Genomic DNA, 21,802 nt, shown 5'->3' on the forward strand with positions numbered 1-21,802 from the left:
GCAGCAAAGTCTCAGAGGAGGGCAGTACCCTGTAAAACTGTTGTCCAATAAAGTTCATTAACGCCCCATACCGAGGCCTCGCCGCAGTGGCGGTACGATGGAGAATTTCACGGCGCTGTTTGGGGCTCAGGCTGATCCCCCACCACCCCCAGCCGCCCTAGGCTTCGGCTCAGGAAAACCTCCACCCCCACCTCCGCCTCCAGCGGGTGGGGGACCCAGCACGGCTCCGCCCCCAACTGCGACCTCGGCCCCTACGGGCGCAGAGAAGTCTACGGCGGGTGGTGGCCCTTTCTACCTAATGCGGGAACTGCCAGGTGAGTGGTAGGGTCTAAACCAGCTAGTCAGATCACAGATTAGATGATGGGTGTGGCTATCAGCCAGCTGTCAGGATACAAAGTAACCTAAGCAATTTGTGGCTGGTTGATGCTGGTTGAAATCGGAAGGATTTGGGTTCACAATCTAAGGGATGACTTGAATTCTTAGGGATGGATTGTATATGGCTGGGTGAGTGTCTGTGATCTCTGGGAACGGGCTCTGTTCCCAACGTTTGTGACACCACACACACACACACACACACACTCACACTGAAACCGTTTTTGGAACTCAAATTTAACATTCCTGGGGGACCTATTAGGATAGGATTTAATTTAAAGCCTGCCACAAGCTTACTGGTTTGTGGCAAGTTCCCTTCCTTGTTGAAAAGTCAAAGAAAGGATTAAAATTAAATCGATTTTTTTTTTGTTTGTTTTTAGGGGGTAGAGTCTCTAGTGCAGGCTGACCTGGAATTCGCTATGTTGTCTCAGGCTGGCCTCGAACTCAAAGCCATCATGCCCGGCTCAATTCTTTCATTCATACAGTTATTTGGAAATTGAGTTGAGTGTCAGTGGTAGCACAGTTGCCTCACATCTATGAGCCCTTGTTTTCACTGCAAGTGCAGGAAAGACAGTGTGTAGAAGACTGATAAAATACTTGACTTTTTAAAGTTTACATTTTACTAGAGGAGCTAAGTATAGACCAAAAAAAAAAAAATAGTGATTAATCCTGTGAGATAACAGGATAGCTAGAGTGATGACAGAACTTTTTCTGAATAGATAACGATTAAACATAAAGTAGCTATGCATGAATAGGAGATAGCTACTTCTACATAAAGAAATGAGATTGGGCTGGAGGGTTGACTTAGCGGTTAAGCGTTTGCATGCAAAGCCAAAGGACCCAGGTTCAGTTCCCCAGGATCCACGTTAGCCAGATGCACAAGATGGCACACGTGTCTGTAGTTTGTTTGCCATGACTAGAGGCCCTGGTGCACCCATTTCTTCTCTCTCAAATAAATAAATGTAAAACAAATTTAAAAAGAAAAACAAGCATAAGAACAAGTGCCTTAACTGCTCTGCCCTCTCTCCAACCCGAATGAAGCATAAGGAAATGATCTTGCCTAGCGTATTCTGTTTATATTTATTTAGATCAACCAGTCTGCATATATTTGCGGTGAGACAAGGAGCAACTAGTAAGCCTGGTTATTAAGTGGCTTATTTTCATTAGGGATGCAAAATATGTGTCCTAAAGATAGTGTTATTTCCTATTTATGCCAGTTTCATTACTTTGTGGTCATGACTTGTATTAGCAACTGTGACTTAGGGAGCAATATTAAGAACTACCTGAGCCGGGCATAGTAGCGCACGCCTTTAATCCCAGCACTCGGGAGGCAGAGGTAGGAGGATCGCCATGAGTTTGAAACCACCCTGAGACTACATAATAATTTCCAGGTCGGCCTAGACTACAGTGAGACCCTACATTGGAAAAAAAAAAAAACTACCTGATGTTTTTGTTGTTGTTTTTGTTTTTTTGAGATAGGGTTTCACTCTAGCCCAGGCTGACCTGGAATTCACTTAGTCTCAGGGTGGCCTGGAACTCACAGTGATACTCCTACCTCTGCCTCCAGAGTGCTGGGATTAAGGGTGTGCACCATCACACAAGGCTTCCCTGATGGTTTTTTTTATTTATGAGAGAGAGAAAAAGGGAGAGAGAGAGAATGGGCGCACCAGGCCCTTTAGCCTCTGCAAAGAACTCCATACACATGCACCACTTTGTGTATCTGGCTTACATGGTCCTGAGGAACCGAATCTGGGTCCTTTGCCTTTGCAGGCAAGTGCTGTAACCACTAAGCCACCTTTGCAGCCTTTATTTACTTATTTATTTATTGGTTTTTCAAGGTAGGGTTTCATTCTAGCCCAGGCTGACCTGGAATTCACTATGTAGTCCTCAGAGTGACCTTGAACTCATGGCAGTCCTCCTAACTCTGCCTCCTGGGTGCTTATTTTATTTTTTACTGTCTTCACTAAGACATCTCCCCAGCTTTATTTTCTGATGGTTTTTAAACTGTTTTCTTATCCAAAATGACAGCAAAAATAAGATGCAACTTGAACTGAACCTTGAAGAATTCATATAGGTGAAAATTAGGAAGAACCTGAAAGGAAATAGGGTAAGGATTTTTTTTCCTAGGAGATACAGAGACATACTTGCATGGGTTAGGAATTTTGCATAGAATAATATTGATTAGGCTCCAAAACTAAGTCGAAGTAAAATATGATGAGGCCTTAGTGGCAACAGAATTTGAGCTTTTTTTTTTTTCTTTCTATACTGGGAATCAATCTCAGGGCCTTGCACATGCTAGGCCAGCACTCTACCAGCCCTATCGAGATTTTTTAAAATTATTGTTAACAACATATTTCGTATGGACACATGTGTTGGTACCTTCTTTTCCCTCAGCCCTGCCCCATTCCACTGGGAACCCTCCTCAGTGAGGTATTCCTGTATAGGGTTGCGGGTTATGTGTTGTCGGAGCAGCAGAAAGTTATTTGGGGGGAGGGATGCCTCTGGGCATGATGTCTCAAGCGGTGGCTCCTACAATCTTTCTGCTCCCTCTTCTGCAAAATTCCCTGAGCCATGGTGGGTAAGTTTTAAGTCTATATCAGTGATGAGCTCTTAGGAGCTTATGGATCTCTGCTCTGGTAGGTGTTTTTTGTTTTGTTTTGTTTTGTTTTTTCAAGATAGGGTCTCAGGCTAGCCCAGGCTGACCTGAAATTCACTATGCAGTCTCAGGGTGACTTTGAACTCACAGCAATATTCTCTCTGCCTCCCAAGTGCTGGGATTAGTGATATGTATCACCATGTCCAGCTTTTGAGATTTTTTTTAACTTTTTTTTTTTTTTTTTTGAGGTAGGAACTCACTCTGAATTAGGCTGACTTGGAGCTGTATAGCCCAGGCTGGCCTCAAACTCACCAGGATACTCCTTCCTCACCCTTCCAACCGCTGGGATTAAGATTTAAAAAAGAAAAATTGGAGAGAGAGAGAATGTGAATGAATGGATGGATGGATGGATGTGCCAAGGCCTCTTCACTGCAAATGAACTGTAAGTGTGTATGCATCTGGCTGTACATGGTACTGGACAATCAAATCCAGACAGATGGGCTTTGTAAGCAAGTGTCTTTAACCACTAAGCCATCTTCTCAGCCCAGCAAATGAGATTTTTGAAACAAGGTCTATTGCTTTCTAAAAATACCTAGAGAATGAGTGCCATATATTGAAATAGAGATAAGGGCAGGATTTAGTGTTTCAAGAAAACCACTCACCAGGCGTGGTGGCACATGCCTTTAATCCCAGCACTTGGGAAACTGAGGATGGAGGATCACTGTGAGTTCAAGGCTACCCTGGAACTACATAGTGAATTTCAAGTCAGCGTGGGCCACAGTGAGATCCTACCTCAAAAAACAAAAAACAAAAACCAGGAAGTTGAGCTCTTATTTTTAAAATACATTATTTATTTATTTGAGAGAGAATAAGAAAGAGGCAGATAAAGAGAATGGGTGCACCAGCACTTCTAGCCACTGCAAACGAACTCCAGACACGTGTGCCCCATTGTGCATCTGGTTTACGTGTGTACTGAGGGTAATCAAACCTGGGTCCTTAGGCTTTGCAGGCAAATACCTTAACCACTAAGCAACCTCTCCAGCAACCCCCCCACCTCTTATTTATGTATGTACATTTGTATGTATTGATTACAACAGGACTTCATGGAAGTCAGGATGGCCTCAACCTTTTTTTTTTTTTTTTTTGCTTTTTCAAGGTAGGGTCTCACGCTGGTCCAGGCTGACCTGGAATTAACTATGTAGTCTCAGGGTGGTCTTGAACTCATGGCGATCCTCCTACCTCTGCCTCCTGCGTGCTAGGATTAAAGGTGTGCACCACCAACATTCTCATATATGACAATGACCTTGAATTTCTAATCCTCCAGCCTCCACCTCTAAAATGCTAGAATTACAAGGATGTACTACCTTGCCAGGCTTCAACTTTTTTAGAGGTCATAAAAAGCAGTAAGTGCAAGTGGATGGAGTAAGACCTGGATATAGAGAGAAAGTACCTACTTATTTAATAAATATTTATTGAGCAGTTACTTTGTGTACTGTGCTTGGCAGTAGCAGTACACGAACAAGATATCATCTCTGTGCTCACAGTTCAGAACATGAAGTGACTAATAGTAAAGAAGTCACTTTTGTTATTTCTACCCTGTCCATAATAATTACTAATGAAGTTATTAGATATTTCTACTTGCTTTTTTTTTGTTTATCTTTTTTATTTTGTTATTTCAAGGTAGGGTCTCACTGTAGTCCAGGCTGACCTGGAATTCACTATGAAGTCTCAGGGTAGCCTCGAACTCACAGTGATCCTCCTACCTCTGCCTCCCGAGTGCTGGGATTAAAGGTGTGCACCACCACGCCTGGCTAGATATTTCTGCTTTTTAAATATGCACATGTATGCCTGGTGTAGTGGTGCACACACGCCTTTAATTCCAGCACTCGGGAGGCAGAATCGCTGAGTCCCAGTCCAGGCTGGGACTATAGAGTGAGTTTCGGGTCACCCTGGGTTAGAGTGAGCCCCTACCTCAAAAAGATCTTTTAAAATGTGTGTGTTAATGTATATGCACAGGTACATGTGCATATGTAATACACCTATTTTTTTTTTTTTTTGAGACATGGTCTCTCATTGGATGGGAGCTCACCAATTAAGCTAGACTGGCTGGCCATAAAACCCCAGGAATCCCCGTGTTTCCACTTTCTCAGCACTGGGATTACAGGGGCATGTTACTATGCTGGGCATTTCTACATGGATTCTGCATTCAACTCAGGTATGTGAGACAAGGTCTTTACCAGCTGAGCTACTCTGTAGCCCCTAGATTTTTCTGCCCTTGCTCTTTGGTATTTGTTAAGTTACTAATACATATTTGAAAAAGTCAGTCATGGGCTGGAGAGATTTCTTAGTGGTTAAGGCACTTGCCTACAAAGCCTAACAATCTGAGTTGGATTCCCCAGTTCCCACTTAAAGGCAGATGCACAAAATGGTACATGCATCCGGAACTTGTTTACAGTGGCTGGAGGCCTGGTGTGTCCATTCTGTCTCTGTTCTGGGCCTCTTTTCTCTCTGCTTAAAAAAAAAAAAGCCAGGGTTGGAGAAATGGCTTAGCCATTAAGGCACTTGCCTGAAAAGCCTAAGGGCCTGAGTTTAGTTCCCCAGAACCCACCTAAACCAGATGCACATGATGACACATGCACCTGGAGTTGGTCTGCAGTGGTTAGAGGCCTTGGTGTGCCCATTCTCTCTCTCCTGTATTTCAAAGAAATATATATATATTGAGGTAGAGTCTCACTCTAGCCCAGGCTGACCTGGAATTCACTATGTAGTCTCAGGGTGTCCTCAAAGTCACAGTGACCCTCCTACCTCTGCCTCCCAAGTGCTGGGATTAAAGGTTTGTGCCACTACACCTGGCTTGGGTTGGATATTTAAAGAAACAGGTGGGGGCTGGAGAGATGGCTTAGCAGTTAAGCGCTTGCCTGTGAAGCCTAAGGACCCCGGGGTTGAGGCTCGATTCCCCAGGACCCACTAGGACACTATAAAGTGCATATAGGGGCTGGCAAGATGACTCAGCAGTTAAAGGCACTTGCTTGGAAAGCCTGATGATCCCGGTTTAATTCCCTTATACACATGTAAAGCCAGATGCACAAAGTGGTGTGTGTATCTAGAGTTTATTTGCAGCAGCAAGAAACCTGGCCTGCTCACCCCTTTCTGTCTCACACACACAAGTAGTTTTTTTTTTGTTTTTGTTTTTGTTTTTGTTTTTAAAAGCACTTAGGCCAGGCATGCCTTTAATCTCAGCACAGGAGGCTAAGGTAGGAGGATTACTGTGAGCTTAAAAAAATAAAAATCTGGGCGTGGTGGCACACACCTTTAATCCCAGCATTTGGGAGGCAGGAGTAGGAAGATTGTCGTGAGTTTGAGGCCATGCTGAGACTACAGTGAATTCCAAGTCAGTATGGACCACAGTGAAACCCTACCTTGAAAAACAAAAACAATTTTAAACTAAAAAAAAAGTTCTTAGAACAGTGTGTCATGCAAATTATTCTAATTAGTCTAAGGAAAAATGTTTTTCTTCTGTGGGCTAGAAGAACAATCTCCATTTTTGCCCTACTTTGCTCTTTTTCTTGTTGATTCTTACTTTCTTTTTACTATTATTTTTGTGTATGTGTTTGTTAGGGGGAGGGTAGTGTTTGAGACAGGATCTAAATAACCCAGTCTGGCTTTGAACTCACAACTGTCCTGCCTGATTGCTGGAATTACTAACGGGTGTGTACCATCACATCCAACTGGTATGTCATTATAAGTTATGTTCCTCATCTCTGAAGTGCTTAGGACAGGAATGTTTCAGATTTTGGAATATTAGATTTTTTTCAGTTGAGTATCTCTACTTCAAAAATATGATTTGTTTTTTGTTTTGTTTTTTTGAGGTAGAGTCTCACTCTAGCTTAGGCTGACCTGGAATTCAGTCTCAGGGTAGCCTCAGACTCACAGTGATCCTCCTACCTCTGCCTCCCGAGTGCTGGGATTAAAGGTGTGCACTACCACTCCCGGCAAAAATCTGATTTTGTTTTTTTGTGTGCTGGAGTCAAGTATTTTCAGGTTCTCAGATTAGGATGCTAAACCTGCATTTCCTTTTGGTGCTTCTTCATAAATAAATTAAGAATTATAAAAGATTATTTGCATTAAGCAGTAACAGTGATTCAGTACCTCTGGCACTAACCTCTTCATTTTGTTTTCTAGGCAGCACAGAACTGACAGGCAGCACCAATCTGATCACACACTACAACTTGGAACAGGCCTATAATAAATTCTGTGGCAAGAAGGTGAAGGAGAAGTTAAGTAATTTCCTGCCTGATCTGCCAGGCATGATTGATCTGCCTGGTTCCCATGATAACAGCAGCCTCCGCTCCCTCATTGAGAAGCCACCTATTCTTGGTGGTTCTTTTAATCCTATCACAGGGACAATGCTGTCTGGCTTCCGCCTCCACACTGGCCCGGTGAGTTCCCCTCTTCTTCGGGAAGGTGGTAAATGGGGAGGCCTAAATGCATGGAGGTAGTTTTCTGTCCATATCTGTTTCTTCCTAATTTATTTAGCCTAACAGATGGGAGTAAAAGAATTCCCCCCTCTGCTCACCTGGGCCTTCCTTTGGTTCCTTCAGTTGCCAGAGCAGTGTCGTCTGATGCACATTCAGCCTCCCAAGAAGAAGAATAAGCATAAGCACAAACAGAGCCGTACCCAGGACCCTGTTCCCCCAGGTAAGCAACAGCTGTCTTCAGAGCAAGGAAACTGACCTGATTCTGGGGTATGGCCGTCACAATTAAATCTAGACTCTCAAATTCTCCTGTAGAAGAAAGTAATGCATTGGAGTCTTTTGGACATATAGGTACTTGGCACAGCAGGTCTGTCAGCATTTTTGCATCCTTTCTGGCCACAGAGGAAAAAGCATTTGCCCCTGAGGAGAGTTTCTGTGGGGCCATAAGATTTCATAGCAGAAGATTTTGAATTCAACAGGTGATAGATGCCTAATGTCTCCTACAGAAACACCATCTGATTCAGACCACAAGAAGAAGAAAAAGAAAAAAGAGGAGGATCCTGAACGGAAAAGGAAAAAGAAAGAGAAGAAGAAAAAGAAGGTAAATGGATGCTTGTTGATAAAGCTAAGTGAGTCTTCCCTCTGCAATTTTTTTTTAAATAAAAAGAACTTTATTTTTCACAGTTGTAGAGGTTGATTTCATGTGTTCCTACATAATATCATCTTAGGTATTTGCTTTATTTTGATTATTATACTAGGTTACATAAGGCTATTTTCTTAAGTATATATTTTAATCATTTTTATTTACTTATTTGAGACAGAGGGGGAGAGAGAGGATGGGCGCACCAGGGCCTTTAGCCACTGCAAATGAACTCCAGGTGCACGTGCCACAATGTGCATCTGGCTAACGTGGGACCTGGAAAAATCAAACCTGGGTACTTATGCTTCTCAGGCCTTAACAGCTAAGCCATCTCTCCAGCCCATACAAGGCTATTTTCATGCAAGTATGTAATGTACTTTGAGTATGTTTGAGTAGTCCTTTGTCTCAAGTTGGACCAAGCTTAAAAACTCAAGAGGTTTATTATAGCACTGACTAAGGCTAGTTCCTGTGTTATGGTTTCTTTTTTTTAATTATTTTTTTATTTTCAAGGTACTTGAGATTTAACTAGGGCCTTACTCATGCTAGGCAAGTGTTTTATCACTGGGCTAAATACATAGCCTTTTAGTTGTGTTTGAGCCAGGGTCTCACTCTAGCCCAGACTGGCCTGAAACTCATAGTCATTCTCATACTTCAGCCTCTTCAGTGCTGGAACTAAAAGCGTGTGAAACTACGCTTGGCTCACAGCCCTGTTTTAGAAAAAAAAAAAAATTTTTTTTTTTTTTGAGGTAGTCTCACTCTAGCCCAGGCTAACCTGGAATTCACTCTGTAGTCTCAGGCTGGCCTTGAACTTAGCCTCTGGAATACTGGGATTAAAGGCGCCACCATGCCCAGCTGAAAAAGAAATTTTGAGAGGTGTATCACTGTATTGCCCTGGCAGGCTTTGAACTTGGTAATCTTTCTAACTACCTTAGCCTTCCAAGTAGCTGACGTTACAGGCTTGACTCTTTAGTTCCTAAATTTTCTTACTCTTTGTCTCCTCTAGAACCGACACAGTCCAGACCACCCAGGGATGGGCAGCTCCCAGGCCAGCAGCAGTAGTAGCCTCCGTTAACAGGACCACTGGACTGCAAGGATGGCTTTTCCTGTTTTACTGATGAACCTGCTGACAAAGTTATCTTCCAGGCTCTTGGACATTGCCTTGGGGCATCGGCAGCTGGGACAGGACCAGCTCCTATTGAGCCTGATTGTTATTAATACACATTAGAAGACAGAAGGCCTGCCTTTTTAAGACTCAGCCCAGTTGGCTTTCTCATGGACATTCCTATTCTCCCAGAAAGCTGTTCTTTTTTTCCTTTCCCTGTTTTTTGCAGTTTGTCTGATTTCAGGACTTGTTAGATTTTTTTCTTTTAAAAAATTGCATTTATTGAACTGGCTAAAGTGTGGCTCCCTGTTAAGAGGTAAGTGCCTTTCTATGAGAGTCAGGGTTTAAGAGAAGATATAAGGGATACTCAACAGGCAGGGAAATCATCAAAATAAGATTGGGGAATATGGTCTAAAAATGAGACATAGCTTGATAATACTTTTACACAGTAGACATAAAATAGCTTGCCCATAATGTTCAGAACCAAGTGCACGGATAAGATAAACACTTCTCTTATTCAAGAAAATGAAAGCTGGGTGTGGTGAAACACACCTTGAATCCCAGCACTTGGGAGACAAGAGGTAGGAGGAAGTGAGTTCAAGGCCACCCTGAGAATACAGAGTGAATTCCAGGTCAGCCTGGGCTAGATAAGACCATCAATATATATATATATATATATTTGGATTGTTGTGGGAAAACAAGCTTTCTCTTGTTTTTGGACAGGGTCTTATGTAGCCCATCCTGGCTTCTAGCTTACTGTGTAGCTAAGAACCTTGAACTTCAGATTCCCCTACCTCTACCTCCAAAATGCTGGAATTGCAAAATGTGAGGCACACATCTGATTGGGCCTCAGTCAAGATACTGTTTCCACTGGGCGTGGTGGCACATGCCTTTCAATTTGAGTTCAAAGCCAGCCTAAGGCTACAGAGAAAGTTCCAGGTCAGCCTGGGCTCCAGTATAAAATATATTTCCAAACTTCTAAGAAAAGTAACAACAAAACAAAAAAAGAAGCCGAAAGCAGCTATCAAAATGTAAAACAAACTGGACATGGTGGTTCATGCCTTTAATCCCAGCAGAAGTAGGAAGATAGCTGAGTTCAAGGCCACCCTGAGACTACATAGTGAATTCTAGGTCATCCTGGGCTAGGGTCCCTTGGTTTTGCTGGCAAGCACCTTAACTGCTAAGCTATCTCTCCAGCCCTTTTGTGGGTTTTCAAAGTAGGGTCTCCCTTTAGCCCAGGCTGACCTGAATGTAGTCTCGGGGTGACCTCAAACTCAGCAATCCTCCTAACTCTGCTACCTGAGTGCTGGGATTAAAGGTGTGGATGACCATGCCCAGTTTTCAGGAATTTTCAAATTAAACAAAGACCTGCTGGGCATAGTGGTATATGCACCATTGATCCCAGCTCTGGGGAAGCAGAGGGTAGGAGGATCACTCTGAGTTTGAGGTCAGCTTGGACTAAAGTGAGAGTCTACCTTGAAAACAACAAAAACCAACAAAACCCATTATTATAAGTAATTAATTGCTTAAAGATGGGCTGAGATCAGAGATGAAGTTTTCCTTGTGATTACTTTCCACCAAAGATATTCACCAGCTTTAACCAGATAACACAACACAAGTCATGGGGAGCTGGTTAGATCAGGATTTCTTTTTATTCCTTGTTGGTTTAAAATGGCTAGTCAGAATAAAAAATAATAGGACCTCTATCTAGAGGCTGGGGTCTTCCCTATTTAGAGATTAGAACCCAGGTACTCCCTCTACCCAGCACCATACCGAGGTGGGCTAAGGGGTAACTCCCCCAAGGGACTATTGGAGGGGCAAAGGCCTGCCACTCCTTCTCTCTATCCCATTTTTGGCATATGATGAATATTGCATTTTGGATTCTCTCCTGGCCTTGGATTTTAATATAGCTGAAAGCTATATAGGAAGTGTTGTAAGGGGTCACTGTAATCCCCTTTACAAGAATGGGGACTGCCCAACAGTTTAAGCTAGGCCAAGCTTTGCTCCTGATCCACCACTACCACCAATGTCATACAGCTGTGACCTCTTTTTCCTGGGAAATTAGATGCCAATGAGCCTCCCCTTATCTGACCAAGACCACAGACTCACCTCTCCCCAGGTTTCTTTCCTAATTACATAGCACCAACAGGGGGTGCTATTTCCTTAGTTGGTAACTGGGACAAGAGAGGGAGCCATGGGAAAAAGGAAGACTTCAAAGTCTCTTTTCCTGCTGGCCTGAGGGAAGGGGAAAAATAAAATCTCCCTCCTTATACATATATATATGTACATATATGTATATATACATGTACATATGTATCTCTCCCTCATTCTCCCATCCCAGGATAGATATATAATTTCTTTGATATTTATAATATATATATATGTACACACACACCTTGTAACGCAGAAGAGGAAAAAAATAGATTCCGTAACAATAATAAAAAAAATTATTTCTGGTTTAAAAATGATCTGGTTCCCTCCAGGGCGAGCAATTGCACAAGTGTCCGCTGAGTCTGGTCCAGGGATTAAGGGAAGGTCTTAAAAGGTCAAAGGGGGTTGCTACCCCAGTCTCAGGGCCCCAATTCTCCAACTCCCCAGCCCTGTGGCATTTTATAAAACACTCCTCATTCTCTTGGAATCAGTGGTTTAGAAAATGTCCATGCATGGTAGGGGAGCCCCTTGAGGGAAGGAAGGTGGCCATCTGGGGCCCTTTGGTGTAGGTGCAGAGGCATGGGGGAGGAGAGACATTGAAGGCTCACACGGAAATCTCATAGGTGGTACCACCCACCCCTGACACCTTCTTGACTCCTCCCCTTGTGGGACTACTAAGTGGTGGCTGGCCAGGGGAGGCTGAGCCTATATTCTTGGGCTGCCCGTTGGATTTGCTGTAGGTGGTCTTGAGCTGTATTTCATCTCTGGGGAGAAGAAAGAGACAAATGTCAGGAAAAAGGGTACAAAACACAGAGCTCAATACATGCTTTTATATCCAAATATCTCACTTGCTTTGTTGCCATACTTAAAGTAAGCCCAATTGTCCCCTCCCCAATTTATTCCCAACAGCAGCTATCTCGCAGACTTAAGTCTAGGGCAAACAATACTTTTAGGAAGATAGCATTAGAGGAAAAGTATTAAGCTTCTATCTCTGCAGAGGAATTGCCCAAGAAGCCTAAGAAGCCCAAGAAGGCAGTTCCCAGGATGCCATGGATCTGCCTACACTAGAATGATGTACACTCAAAGCCCTGATGTCTTCGAGGGAGCATGCTAATTTAAGTTGGCCAGGATTGGACAGATACTTACTTGGGTGTCAATAATGGCTGCAATGCAACTTCCTCTGTCTCAGAGACACCAGGTGGGGCTTTTTGGCTGCTGTAAGACATTGATCGGCCCAGATATGGGGCAGTTGGGCCTGGTTCCGGTGACCCTAGTCCCCGGCCCCTTAGCCCATCTGGTTTGCCAAAACGGGGAACAGCTGGGCGTCCCAGTGGAGTCTTGCCCAAGGGCGATCTCTTCGAATCATCTGAGGAGGAACTAGTACGAGGGGCATGGCCTGAGCCTGGAGTTGACTGAATGCCCGAGTCCCCCAAGCCTGGTTCTTCCTCATGGCCCGCAAGTGGGGGTGACTGTCGTAGCAGCTTCTCTCGTTCCTGAAGGGAGGCCACAATATGGCGTGACAGATTGTCGTAACGGACTGGTGAGGGCTCCCGGTGTGTTGGACCGGTTGGCACCAAACGTGGGTGCCGCTCAGCTTCCCGTTGCTGGGCCAGCCGGGCTGAGAGGAAGGGAGAAGTATATCCTAAAGGTGGATCTGGCTCAGGCCCTGCCTGCACTGACTCAAAATCAGGGCTGTCTGAAGGAGTGAGTAGACTGTCATATGACAGGCTTCCATTGCGTGTCTGATTGGCCAGGCTCTTATAGGAGGTGGAAGTGGTGCCCTCTGAACGAATAGACTGCAACTGGCCCAGCTCAAAGCCTGTGCCCTGGGCTGACTTGAGGCTGGAGGAGCGTGAGCCACTGGATAGTGGATCAAAATGAAAACTTTTGCCAAAGGTGGGAGATCGGAAGCTCTCTGGCTCCAAGCTTGGCTCTGAGCGGTAGCTGGGATGGCGGCTGCTTTCTGCAATTGAGGTTGGCTCCTTCAAGCTGTCCCCACGACTCAACTGAGGAAAAGAGTAAACAGTCTTAGTACTCTTCTTGTGACAGTCATTAGGCCCCAGAGTCTGAAGTCAGTCAAGAACAGAATTACAGGCCAGTAGCCCATTTCAAGCTTTGATGTTATGTGGTTTAACCCTTAACAAAAATTTGTAAGTTGGAACAAGTATCTCATTTTAAGATGTAGAAAATAAGCCTTAGAGTACTATAACTATGGCAGCAGAACTGAGTTTTGAAATCAGGTCTGACACTATAATTAGTACTTTTACCTATTATTCTGCACTGTTTCTCTTTTGATGAAGACTACAATACCAGGGCAATTCAAAGCCATGAATGGCATCAATCAGTAAAATGCCCTTGGTTTTCTTCCCTTCTGCTTTTCCAGTCCATCTAGCTTCTTTTTCCCAAGAGTTGGCATATGTTATGGCCCCACTTCTTAAAAATACCTTGGCGCTGGAAGAATGAGGCATGGCGGCTGATGTACTGCTGCTACTGTAACCTGGCCGATACTTGTACATGGTCGGTGTGGGGGGGCTGTCCTTCCCCAGAAGGCTACTATCTGCAAGGGAGAAAAATGCCCAAGAGTACTTCTTTTACAAGTTGCTCTTTATCTTTCTGAAGTATCATGAAGGGACAAGATAGAAACAGACATATCCAGCAAAAGAAAGTGAAAGTAAGATTTTGCTACAATACAATAAAGGCCAAAGATTCAGCTGGGCCTGGTGACGCAGGTCTATAATCCCAACTACTCAAGAGGCTAAGGTACAATGACAAAGTTCAAGGCCTGCTTGGTCTACAAAGTAAGTTCAAGGTCAGCCTGTATGGTTCAGTAGAGTCTGGCTCAATAAAAATATTATGTATCCATACTCAACTTTACAGATGCACCTTCAGAAATTGGAGTCAGCACACAATCCTCAGCAAATCTATTTCTCAAATGATGTGTTATGTGATACTCTCTTTGGAAACAGCTGCCAACTGGTGACTATAACAGCCATGCCAGTCTCATTGTTATATCTGTGAATTCAGAAATCATCCTTACATTTTTGTATCTGCTCATGTGCATCCTGGAAAGACTACTGCAAGTTGGGTTATGAACAGAACTTTGGAGTATCTCATGAGTAATAACCCTGCTGCTCAATACTTACGAGAATCCTGTATTTTAAGAAATTAGTCCTGCTGGGCATGCTAGCGCACGCCTTTAATCCCAGCACTCGGTAGGCAGAGGTAGGATGATTGCTGAGAGTTCAAGGCCACCCACCCTGAGACTACATAGTGAATTCCATGTCAGCTTGGGATACAGTGAGTTGCCTTGAAAAAAAAAAAATCCTATGCTAAATCCTGATGGTGTCATCAATGGAAACCACCACTGTTCTTTAAGTGGAAAGGATTTAAACAATAAAAGAAAAATTATATAAGGCAAGGGGTAGACCTTGAGTGCTTGCCTACTATGCGTAAGGGCCTACGTTCAATCCCCAGCACCATCAAAAAAGACTAATTTACAACTTATGGTGGGTGAAATGCACCAAACACACTTAAAAATTTTTCTGGTCTGAGGCTGACAGTTTTGCTGGAAAAAATTGCTGTTAAATGGCAAGCCTTTTCTAGTTCTACAAAGAAAACTGCTCAAGTACCGCCTGCTAGGCACTTTGAGCCACAACACAAATGTCATCTCCCAGCCCTTGCCTATCTTTTCTTTACTGTGTGTGATGTGTGAACATGTACTTGTAGATACACATACCCCATTTGTATGTGTGCCAGAGACTATCAAGTCTCCTTCTGTATTACTTTTCCACTATGTTTCTTTGAGACAGTGATCCTTACTAAACCTGGACCTTATCAGCAATCCTGTCTCCACCTCCCTCAGCACTGGGATCACAAGCATGCATGTAGGTGTTGGTGATCAAACTCAGGTCCTCATACTTGCATAGCAAACACTTTTACTGATGATTCATCTCCCTAGCCCTCCTGCCTGTCTTATGTTGTGGTGTGTGTGTGTGGTTTTTTTTTTTCAGTTTTGGAGGCAGGATTTTCCTCTAGCACAGAATGACTTGGACCTTACTAGGTTACTAGCCTCCCAAATTCTGGGATTAAAAGCAAACACCACTACACCCAGCTTTCCTATCTTTATTACATCTGACAGGAATAATCTGCTTGTTCTTGCTTCTAGGATCTCGCAAATCAAGGCAGCCCTTACCCTCATTAGTAGCCAGGCTTAGGTGTGTTCGCAGCCCGGTGTAACGGCTCAGGTCTGGCTTAGGAGGAGGCGGAGGTTCTGCATCTGCAGACTGGCTCTCTGTTATCTCTAGGCTTCCTTTAGACTAAACAGAAAAGGGAGGAAAAATCAGATTTGGAAAGCTATGAATTAAGGCAACATTGAGTTGGTATAAAAGAAGTTCTGGGCTGGAAAGATGGCTTAGCAGTTAAGCGCTTGCCTGTGAAGCCTAAGGACGCCGGTTCGATGCTTGATTCCCCAGGACCCATGTTAGCCAGATGCACAACGGGGCGCACATGTTTGGAGTTCATTTGCAGTAGCCGGAGGCCCTGGCACGCCCATTCTCCCTCTCTCTCTCTCTCTATCTGCCTTGTTCTTTCTCTGTCACTCTCAAATAAATAAATAATATATTTAAAAAAAAAAGTACTGGAGAGTCAATTGTTTCTAAACTGAAACTGGAAGATAAGGCATAATAATAGTTTATAGCTTTACTTCCCTAATTCCTCACCTTAGTTCTCCTCAGTTCTCCCTGGATGCCATTATCCATGATCTTCACAGTTATCTGCCCGTCTGACACTTCTGGTCGAAGGAAAGGAGGTCTGATTACAATTGTCTTCTCTTTCTTTGGTCTCCCCAAATACCTGAGTACCAAGAATGAGAAGGTTTTCATTTATTCATTTCATTCAGAAATGTCTACTACCTGCCTGAGTGTAAGCATTTTACAAACACATCCAATCATGAATTGAAGTATAACTCAGTAATAGAGAGGAGGACTCTGGGTTCCATTTCCAGCATCAAAAAACGGTCCTTTTTGGGGGGCAAATGGCAGCAGATTCCAGGGAGACTCAAACTCACCAAAGTGCTGACATTAAGTGACTGTTGAGTGCTTAGCATTAAATGAGGCATCTCTATCACACCCTGAAAGGTTCAGGGAACACTGGAAAAGCGGGAATAGAAAGAATATAAGAGCCTCAGAGTGGGGAGGGGTACTATGGGGCACTATCCTACGAATAACCAGTGCATTCATTACACCCACAAGACCTACACAATATGGAGCTCATCAACACTTCAACATGGGGAGCTAGCTGGAAAGCAGTAGTTCAGTGGGATGGGAGAAAGAAAAAACAAGTAATGGGAGGGAATTATGATCAAATTAAAGCATGTGCATATATGGAAATTCCCAGTAAAATAACTCCTAGTTGCATTAATACCTAAGCATTTCTAATTAGAACTTGTTAAATTTAAGAATAGGACTGCAGGGGTGGCTTAGTGGTTAAGGCATTTGCCTACAAATGACCCAAGTTTGATTTCCCAGGGCCTACGTTAGCCAGATGTACAAGTCTGGGGTTTGTTTGCAGTGGCTGGAGGCCCTGGCGCACCCATTCTCTCCCTCTCCTTTCTCTGGCACATAAATAAATAAATAAAAATAAAATATTTTAAAAAATAAATATAAGAATAAAGTCATTTAACTTTTTTGTTTGTTTCTGTTTTTCAAGGTAGGCTGGACCTGAAATTCACTATGTAGGCTCAGTGTGGCCTTGAACTCATGGCAACTGTCCCACCTCTGCCTCTGAAGCACTGGGATTAAAGGCATGCGCCACCACACCTGGTGTCAGTTAAATGTTAAAAAAAAATTGTGGTGCACACCCTTAATGCCAGCACTTTGGAGGCAGAGGTGAGAGGATGAGGATCACTGTAAGTTCGAGGGCACCCTGAAGCTACACAGTGAATTCCAGGTAAGTCTGGACTAGAGCAAGATCCTACCGCAAAAAATACCCCAAAATAAAATTTAGTTAAAAATGTAAAGACAATCCTACCAGGCTACTATAAATGTTAGCATTAAACTAATTTGATTTCATAAATATATGCAGTAAGACTAGATCTTTATAGGCAGGTCCCTAGCTCAAGGCACCATGGAGTAAACCTGCTAAGCCTGAAATCTCAAAAGATATTTAGCCATACCTAAAGAGTACAACTGAATTCACAAGGCCCACCAAAGAATGGGCATTTCTCTTCTTTGTAGCACTTACCATGCTAAACAAATTCCTACAATGTTGTTTCCCAGTACACTTCCCCCATCCAGAACAAGCCCAAAGGACACAAGTTTGACCAAGCATGGATACTGGTCTCAAAGGGTGGATTACCTGGGTGCTGGAGAACTGCAAAGGACACGGCTGACGTTGTTACAGCAGCCATTGGTGAAGGGGTTTACACCTCCTCGGAATTTACCCGTAACCTAAGAGGAAAAAAAGAGCCAGATCCAACCATAAGACTTTGACTTCCAAAAACCAAATTCAAAGTAATGTCCACCCACTGTTTGGAGGGTACAAAAATGAATACAACACAAACCTACCATCCAGAACAAAGAATCAGGATAGTTCACTTAAGTGCATTTCCTGCACAAGCATGAAAGCCTGAGGAGGCCAGAGACCACCTGAGTTTAAATCTCCAGAAAAGTAGGTGGGCATTACTACATGCACCTGTAACCTCAGTAGGGGAGCTACTGAAAAAATGGCAAGCTCCAGGATCACTAATTGATTCTGAGTAAAACAAGAATGGATGGAAGAGATGGAGTGGGATACCCAATGTTCTGCCTCGGCCAACACAGGTGAGCACACCCTGCCACAATAAGGGCACGAGGACCTACACCACACAGAATGCACAAACTACACACACACAACCACCTGGGTGTGTTGGCTCACACCATTAATTCCAGGACTTGGAAGGCTGAAATAGGAGGATCACTGTGAGCTCAAAGCTAGCCTGTGCTACAGAATGAATTCAAAATTAGCCTATACTGAGTGAGACCCAAGCTCTCAACAAATAAAAAAAAAAAGAAAGGACTCTAGAGTCAGGGTCTTCTTCAAATACTACCTTTACCTCATGGGAACTGATGTTCAAGTCCCTTATATAAAATGGTACAGTATTTTCATATAACCTACATACATCTTGTACACTCCATTTCTCTATTACTCACACCTCACATAATGTAAGCATTATGTAACAATGTAAGTATTATATAAACAGTTATAGGGAATGATGCCAGGAAAAAATTCTATACATATTCAGTATAGATACAACCCCCCGCCCCCCACCCAAGCATATCTGGTTTAATCCATGGATGCAGAACAAAAAGACAATAGAAGTCTGGCTATACAAATAAGACACTGCAATTACAGTCAGCTATGATTATGTGTACAAAATTAATCTTTCTGTAAGAATTACTACAAGCCTCCTACAGTTTGTCCCAACTGTTATTATTTCCATAATTCTGAATATAAGTTGTATAGTATACAGTGAGCATTCAGTAAGTATTTGTTAAGAGGTGATGGGGCTGTACAGAGGACTTAGTGGTTAAACACACTGTTGCAAAGCCTAATGGTCTGGATTCAATTCCCAAGAGTGTAAAGCCAGATGCACAAAGTTATGCATGCATACGAAGCAGTAGTAGGAGGCTCTGGTGCACCCATCTTCCTTCTTATTCTTATCTCAAAACAATTTTTTTAATTTTTAATTTTTATTTATTTGAGAGCGACAGACACAGAGAGAAAGACAGATAGAGGGAAAGAGAGAGAATGGGCGTGCCAGGGCTTCTAGCCTCTGCAAACGAACTCCAGACGCACGCACCTTCTTGTGCATCTGGCTAACGTGGGACCTGGGGAACCAAGCCTCAAACCGGGGTCCTTAGGCTTCACAGGCAAGCGCTTAACTGCTAAGCCATCTCTCCAGCCCTCAAAACAATTTTTTTATTTAAATATTTTTATTTATTTGACAGAGGAAAAAAAGGGATACATAGAGAATGGGCACACCAGGGCCACTAGCCACTGTAAATGAACTCCAGACACATGCATCACCTTGTGGATTATGTGAGTGCTAGGGAATCGAACCTGGGTCCTTAGGCTTCACAGGCAAGCTCCTTAACTACTAATTCATCTCTCCAGCCTAGAACTCACATTTTATTACTGTACATCTCAATTACATTCTGATACTAAACAGATGAAGTTCAAACAAATTTTTTAAAAAATGGACTTAACCCATATTTTCTTCTCCCCCCTCCAAAAAAATAGGGTCTTATTATGTAGCCTCAGGCTGGCCTTTAACTCCCAATCCTACTGCCTTAGTTTACTAAGCCAGGATTACAATTGTGCACCACCACTCCTAGTTTTTTTATACTGAGGACCTAGGCCTAGTTCACCTACTACCCCTAATTTCTACATCATCATATAGATTACTGATTAAATTTCTATTTATTGAAGTATTATGCTCTATGCAGATAAGGGCCTCAGATATGCCCTGCTTTTTAGGGTTTTCCTATCAGTTCTCCATTACCTGTTCATTGGTTGTGCGTCCCCTAGCCACCAGCACCACATGAAATCCTGTGAGGCCAGCTACAGGGATAAAGAATAAGCCAGCCACACACATCACTGCCATTCTGGTGCCAAATAGTCAAGGAGAAAGAACAATGTCATCTCACCTTACCCACACCTATTGCAGCCAATTCCCATTTGATCTTTTTCATCACCTCCCTGCCCCAAACTCAAAGGCTTTGAAGGATACGTGACAGCTGTGCAGACCCCTGAGAGTTCCTCAATGGGGTAGAGGACATAGAGGAGGCCAAAGCCAAACACACCCATGATATGGGCTGTCAGGGAAAGGAGGAATAGGAAGAAATAACGATAGTTCCGGCGACCAATACAGTTGTTCACCCAGGGGCAGTGATGATCAAATTCCTAGGAACAAAAAGAAACAGGCTGAAAGGAATCCTTGGATTCATTTCAGTTGAAAAGAATAGAACTTAAGTTTTAATTTTAGCAATTTATGGTCATATTACTAACCACTTAAGTGGTTAAGGCATTTGCCTGTAAAGCCAAAAGATCCCAGTTCAATTCTCCAGGGCCCACATTAGCCAGATGCTCAAGATGGCGTATGCATCTGTAGTTTCTTTGCAGTGGCTGGAGGCCCTGGCACACCCATTCTCTTTCTCTCCCCCCCCACAAATAACTAAGTAAATAAAATATATTAATGAATGAATGAATAAATAAATACAATAGTATTCAGTTCTGGCTTTCATTTTACTTCATTGTTAATACCTTTAACCAAGCTAGACAACAAACAGACTAGTGAGCCAGGACTACACTTCTTTTAAAGTCAAGAATCTTGGGCTGGAGAGATGGCTTAGCAGTTAAGCACTTGCCTGTGAAGCCTAAGGACCCCGGTTCGAGGCTCGATTCCTCAGGACCCACGTTAGCCAGATGCATAAGGAGGCGCACACATCTGGAGTTTGTTTGCAGTGGCTGGAGGCCCTGGCACACCCATTCTCTTTCTCTCTATCTGCCTCTTTCCCTCTCTCTGTCTGTCACTCTCAAATAAATAAATGCAAATAAAACTAAAAAATAAAGTCAAGAATCTGATTTGTAATTAAGAAAACTTGGGTTGCACACTGAATCTTACTCCATGAGTGAGTGATCTTACCTCCACACAGTTGTCACAGACACTGCAATGGGAACATCTGGGAGGCCTATAGAAACGGCAGGTGGCACACCATTTCATGCGCACCTGAATGCCTTTGATCTCTACTGTTTTGTAAAGAGGAGCTCGGAAATCATCTTCTTTGTCTTCATCCTCCTCAGCTAGAGAGAGAGAAAAAATTAAAAACAGTGATACCAAAACTGTAGTTGGCACTAGAAACTTACTATTTAAAATATGACTTCTAGGGGCTGGAGAGATGGCTTAGCAGTTAAGGCATTTGCCTGTGAAGCCTAAAGTCCCAGGTTCAATTCCCTAGTCCCCATGTAAGCCAGATGCACAGGGTGGCACATGCACCTGGAGTTCGTTTGCAGTGGTTGGAGGCCCTGGTGTGACCATTCTCTCCCTATCCTGCCCACTTGTCTCTCTCTCTCAAGTAAATGAATAAATAAAATAATTTCAAATAAAATGACTTCTAGGGCTGGAGAGATGGCTTAGTAGTAAAGGCAGTTGCCTTCAAAGCCAAAGGACCCAGGTTCAATTCCCCCTCACCCATGAAAACCAGATGTACAAGGTGGTGCATGGTCTGGAGTTTGTTTGCAGCTGCTGGGGGCCACAGCATGCCCATTCTATCCCTCCCTTGCCCCTTTCTCTCAAATAAATTTTATATATAGTATGTGTTTTTGTTGTTTTGTTTTTTGAAGAAGGGTCTCTGTATCAGGCTGACCTTGAATTCACTATGTATTCATGCCTGGCAAATAAAAATATTTTAAAAAATGAAATAAAATAT

The 21,802-nt window shown here is 43.2% G+C and overlaps 2 protein-coding genes across 2 annotated transcripts in view; one reads left to right on the forward strand and one right to left on the reverse strand.

Moving 5' to 3' along the window:
- The first annotated feature begins 18 nt into the window (after positions 1-18).
- On the forward strand, positions 19-9,481 carry Med19 (mediator complex subunit 19). The gene is made up of 5 exons (XM_004667721.2): positions 19-314; positions 7,151-7,407; positions 7,570-7,666; positions 7,950-8,044; positions 9,087-9,481. The coding sequence occupies exons 1-5, from the start codon at positions 98-100 to the stop codon at positions 9,153-9,155; spliced, it is 735 nt and encodes a 244-aa protein (XP_004667778.1). The 5' UTR covers positions 19-97; the 3' UTR covers positions 9,156-9,481.
- A 1,332-nt stretch (positions 9,482-10,813) lies between these two features.
- Positions 10,814-21,802, reverse strand: part of Zdhhc5 (zinc finger DHHC-type palmitoyltransferase 5) — a 39,819-nt gene continuing 28,830 nt past the window's right edge. Inside the window, exons 4-12 of the mRNA XM_045154393.1 lie at positions 21,019-21,176; positions 20,104-20,276; positions 19,876-19,978; positions 17,691-17,782; positions 16,055-16,187; positions 15,529-15,652; positions 13,781-13,893; positions 12,483-13,342; positions 10,814-12,100 (exon numbers count right to left, since the gene is read on the reverse strand). Coding sequence (XP_045010328.1) covers positions 11,941-12,100; positions 12,483-13,342; positions 13,781-13,893; positions 15,529-15,652; positions 16,055-16,187; positions 17,691-17,782; positions 19,876-19,978; positions 20,104-20,276; positions 21,019-21,176 — 1,916 coding nt within the window. The 3' untranslated portion in view covers positions 10,814-11,940. The remainder of the gene's footprint in view (positions 12,101-12,482; positions 13,343-13,780; positions 13,894-15,528; positions 15,653-16,054; positions 16,188-17,690; positions 17,783-19,875; positions 19,979-20,103; positions 20,277-21,018; positions 21,177-21,802) is intronic.

Source organism: Jaculus jaculus, chromosome 1, assembly GCF_020740685.1.
Source record: "Jaculus jaculus isolate mJacJac1 chromosome 1, mJacJac1.mat.Y.cur, whole genome shotgun sequence".
Classification (NCBI taxonomy): Eukaryota; Metazoa; Chordata; class Mammalia; order Rodentia; family Dipodidae; genus Jaculus; species Jaculus jaculus.